The 5,320-nt window shown below is 37.0% G+C and overlaps 1 protein-coding gene across 1 annotated transcript; it reads right to left on the bottom strand.

Annotated features, from left to right (window-relative positions):
• Positions 1-2,999: 2,999 nt before the first annotated feature.
• LOC110717008 lies at positions 3,000-4,764 on the bottom strand. The gene is made up of 5 exons (XM_021895650.1): positions 4,626-4,764; positions 4,244-4,541; positions 3,626-4,159; positions 3,379-3,530; positions 3,000-3,268 (listed from the first exon to the last, which is right to left on the bottom strand). The coding sequence occupies exons 1-5, from the start codon at positions 4,762-4,764 to the stop codon at positions 3,000-3,002; spliced, it is 1,392 nt and encodes a 463-aa protein (XP_021751342.1).
• Positions 4,765-5,320: the final 556 nt, after the last annotated feature.

Raw genomic sequence — 5,320 nt, 5'->3', positions numbered from 1 at the left:
AGTAATCTCTTTACTCTCTCCCTTTTTTTTAATTTAATTGCTTTTGATAGTGTTCATTTCCATCTATTTCCTTCATTTTACTTGATTGATTGCTTTACCTTTTGAATTTGAATCATGTTTAGCTTTGCTAAGATTGAATCCATGCTTAGTGTAGTTGTGATGGCTATTTTCTCTTCTCTAGCTTAGATTTCTAGCTAGGGAAGAGGGTGAAGATCATGGTTGATTGGGATTATATTGATGATTGATTGGATTTAGCCTTGAGTTGATGATTTTGTTCTTAAATTGCTTGGAGTTATTGATGTGTACCTTTAATTCCAATATTTGAGTTTTAAATTACATGCATGGGAATGAGCTAGTTTAGTTTTGATCTAATTCATCAATTTGCTTGAGAAATTGCATGGGAATGAATTATTTGAGTAGAATTTGTATTCCCTGGCATGAATCCATGTTGATTATCATTGTTGTCTTAGTTGATCATGATTGGAACCCCCTCTCCCTAGTGTTTTGATCATATTTCTCTCAAATCTAGTTTTCCATTCTTATTTTAGTGTTTCTAGTTTGAACTTTCTTAATTTGGTTGCTTTTATCATTTGTAGTAGTTAATTTGATCATTGAAAATCACAAAAAAAATGAAAATACCCCTTGTTACTTGCAATAGATTCTTAATTCCACTTTGATTGTGCATTACCCCGTTTCCTTATGGTTCGACCTTAGCTTGCCACTATCTAGTGTAAACTTGATAGAGAAAGGTTAGGATTATAAATTATTGATTTGATTTAGGATATTAGACATGACCTATTATCCGGGGATCAAGGCCTCAAATGGTGCCATGCCAATGCTCGCATGTTAACTATTATTGTAAGAGGATTCTATCAAGTCTAAGCTATCTTCCCGTCCACCTTGGTAATCTAACACACATGATCTTAACATATCTTCCAAGGTTTGGATAGTCCTCTCAAATTGTCCATCTGTTGTAGGGTGAAATGATGTACTCATCTTAAATATCGTATCAAAGTTTTCCTGACCACTTTTCCAGAATTTTGAAAGAAACCTAAAATCCTTATCAGAAACGATATCTTAGGAACTCCATGTAGCCTCACAACATTTTTTATGTAAGCCTTTTCAAGTTGCTCCATTTTCCAAGTCTCCTTCATTGGTATAAACACTGTCAATTTTGTAAGTCTATCCACCACAACCCAGATACTATCATTCCCATTCTTAGACTTAGGTAAGCTAGTGACAAAATCCATCGAGATGCAATCCCACTTCCAAGCCGGGATCTCGAGTGGTTGTACTGCTCCCTGCGGTCTCTTATGCTCTAACTTAACTTTCTGATAGGTTAGACACTTGGCTACAAACTCTGCTACTTCCTTCTTCTTCTTAGGCCACCAATACATCTTTTTCAAATCCTTGTAAAGCTTATCTCCTCCTGGATGTATTGTACCATTGTACCCTTCTTCCATCAACTTCTTTTTCAACTCCTCACACTTTTATGGTACACACTACCTCCCCTTGAATGGAATACTCGCATCATCATGGATTTTAAAATCAGTCGCCTTCCCTTGCTTGATCTTCTCCCTTATGCGATCTAATTTCATATCCCCTACTTGGTTATCCTTAATCTCATCGAATATCGTTGGTTGGATACTCAAATTATAAAGCATTCCTTCCAACGTTCCATGTGGTACTACCTCAAAGTTCATCTTACTCATTTCCATACAAAGTTCATCTGCCGCTACCAAAGCATTCACCCCATGAGTTGCTTTACGGCTTAAAGCATCCGCGACTACATTCGCTTTACCTTCGTGGTATTAGATATCTATTTCATAGTCATTGAAGAATTCTAGCCACCTACGTTGTCTCATGTTCAAGGTTGATTGCGTGAAAAGATACTTCAGACTTTTATGGTCTGTGAATATCCTACATTTCACTCCATATAGATAATGTCTCCATATTTTCAACACAAACACTATCGTTGCCAGTTCTAGATCATGAGTAGGGTAGTTAACTTCATGTTTCTTCAATTATCTAAATGCATAAGCAATCACCTTCCCATTTTGCATCAAAACACACCCAATTCCGTTCTTAGATGCATCACTATATACATCATAAGAACCACTCCCATCAGGTAAAGTTAACACTGGTGTTGTAGTCAAACTCTTCTTCAAGTTTTGAAACGCTTCTTCACACTTATCACTCCAAATGAACTTAGATTCTTTCTTCATCTACGAAGTCATAGGTCTAGCTATCTTTGAAAAATCCTTCACAAACCACCTATAATATCCAGCTAGGCCTAAGAAGCTTCAAATATCCGACACATTCTTGGGTGTAGGCCACCCCTTCACATCTTCAATCTTTGCAGGATCTACCTCCACTCTTTTCTTAAATACAAAATGTCCCAAAAATGCTACCTTCTCCAGCCAAAACTCACACTTGGAGAATTTGGCATACAACTGGTTAGTCCTTAAAGTAGTTAATATTGATCTCAAATGCACTGCATGGTCCTCTTCATTCTTTGAATAAACCAAAATATCATCAATAAATACCACAACGAATTGGTCTAGGAAAGGTTGAAACACTCTATTTATTAAGTCCATAAAAATTGCACGTGCATTTGTCAACCCAAAAGGCATTACTGTAAACTCATAATGTCCATATCTCATCCTAAATGTCGTTTTCGGAATGTCCTCTTCCGCAATCCGTAGTTGATGATATCCAGACCTCAAATCAATCTTAGAAAACATTGTTGCACCTTTGAATTGGTCAAACAAGTCATTTATCCTAGACAAAGGGTATTTGTTGTTTATAGTTACCTTGTTTAACTCCGTACAATCGATGCATAGCCTTATGCTACCATCTTTCTTCTTTACAAACAATATAGGAGCTCCCCATGGTGATGCACTTGGTCGTATGTATCCCTTCTCCAACAAATCCTGTAATTGACTTTTCAATTCACTCATCTCAGCAAGCGCCATCCTGTATGGTGCCTTAGAGATAGGTTATGTACCAAGTATTAAGTCTATGGTTCTTATTGGAGGCATACTCAAAATCTCTTCTGGAAACACATTTAGAAACTCCTTTACTACTTCAATATCCTTTGGTTTAGATGGTTCCTCATACTCCAAGTTTCTCACACTACAGAAATAGATTGGGTTTCTCTTCTTCATATATTTTGCCAACTTCATCACAGAAATGATCTTAGTAAGCCTAGGTTTTCCATTCCTCCAATGGGTTACGAGCTCTCCCTGAGCCGTTTTCAGTGGATCTTCTGTGACTTGCATCGAATCTCAGCATGATAACTACATAACCAATCCATTCCCAGAATTATATCAAGGTCTCGTAATTCAAATTTAATCAGGTTGGATAGGAATTCCTTACCTTTAATCTTTATTGGAACATCCTTATAAACCCTAGTGTAATGGACTACACCCCCAGTTGGAATTTCTAAAGGGGTATCTATGTCATCTACAGTTTTCAGACAATGCGATAGTTTTGGAAGCATAGCTTTAGAAATGAAAGAATATGTTGCACTAGAATCAAACAAAACTTTAATAAGAACTAAGTTTATAGAAAATGCACCAATAATGACATCTCTCGCTGCGTCAGCCTCACACGAACCTATCACATTAAGCTTTCCTCGTGTTCCACCCTTTCCTTGTGTGTTACCACTATTGTATTCTCATTTCCATTCTGAAACTGCGCCCCCTTGTTCACTTGATTCCCATTGCTACCCTGACCTCCTTTTTGCTGATTCCAATTCTGTCCACTACCCTTAAATTGGTTGTTTCCTTGACCCCCTTTATTCTTAGATAAACACTCATATGCCCTGTGCCCTTGCTTGTTGCACTGGTTACAAGTGACTAAGGTACCCTCACAATCTTTCCCTGGGTGGTTGTTGGAACATCTCTTACAGTAATATATCCTCTGGTTACGAAGCCGAGGCTGGTTCCTATTTCCCTTAGGAAAATTGCGCCCACCTTGGTTGTTCCTATTGTTCTTGAAGTTATTACCTTGGTGGTTGTTAAACTTTTGCTTCTTAAAATTATTCTGGTTCCCAGATGGTCCAAAACTAGTCATAGGCTCCTTTCTTTTCTCCCTAGCTTCCAACTCAGTCTTTTCAGATTTCTCCTTCAACTCCAACGCATGTAAATGCGCTTCCCTACCACACAACTCATCCAGATTGTATCAAACACTTGTCCCTGACAACTTGCTTTGGAGAGAAAGAGGCAATCCCCTCTCAAACCTTCTAGCTTTCTGCCTATCAGTAGCCACAGTATCTTCAGCAAACCTAGATAGCTCGACAAACTTAGTGTAATACTTAGTCACCGACATACTCCCCATCTTAAGTTCCAGGAACTCATCAGCTTTCTGCTTTTGCAAGAATATAGGGTAGAACTTATCCCTCACTTGCTCCTTGAACACATTCCATCCAAATTTAGGTAATGCTCTCACAGCTTGTTCATTCTGCTGCCACCACAGATCTGCTTCACCCCTTAAGTAATAAGCTACACTACTCACTTTGGACTCATTAGGACATGCTACTGCCACAAACAACTTGTTAAACTCTCTCAACCAGTTTTCAAGGACAATTGGGTCAGGTTCTCCCTAATAGGTAAGAGGTTTGCTTTGGGCTATCTTCTTAAACAACTCCTTAGTAGGGTCAGGATTGTTATTGTTATTCCTTTCAGCTAACTGTTGAGCTACAGTAGCTAATTGCCTTACTACCTTATTCAGATCATTGTTATTGTTGTTTCTTCCTACCATCCTAGTCCTTCTGAATAAAGAAATGACAACTATTAGGTTGGTCACAACTCTCTTGTAACTAAACAACAACCAAACTATTTTAATTCAAGCATGCAAGCAGTCATTTTGAATTATAGTAGAAGCAACTACTCATTTCTCCTACTAATAATTCAACACATTGTATGGTTGTCATGCAATCATTTCACTTAAGTAAACACATCACAAAAATATTTTTGAGTCATTTCCCTTGATACCATTTACAAAAAATAAAAGTAATAAATGACGTTTGATAATGTTGTTTGAAGATTAAAATAAATATAAAAAGGATAAATAATACTTTATTGAAATACTGAAAAGAAATGTTTGGAATGATCCAAATGTAGCTTTGCTACTTATTACTCACGCAATACTTTATTAAACTGTAACTGGTAATAAAGAATGAAATAAATACTCAAAACACTAAAGAAATTTAGTCTAAAATGTTCAAATGTTGACATTGTCAATCTTTTCTTTTATCTCCTTGTACTTCTTTAAATTATACTCATGATCACTCCCATTATCACCATCATTGCCACCA

This window comes from Chenopodium quinoa, unplaced genomic scaffold (genome assembly GCF_001683475.1).
Source record: "Chenopodium quinoa cultivar QQ74 unplaced genomic scaffold, ASM168347v1, whole genome shotgun sequence".
Lineage (NCBI taxonomy): Eukaryota > Viridiplantae > Streptophyta > Magnoliopsida > Caryophyllales > Amaranthaceae > Chenopodium > Chenopodium quinoa.
The sequence above is the reverse complement of the archived record's forward strand: the minus strand, read 5'-3'. Positions and strand labels throughout refer to the sequence as shown.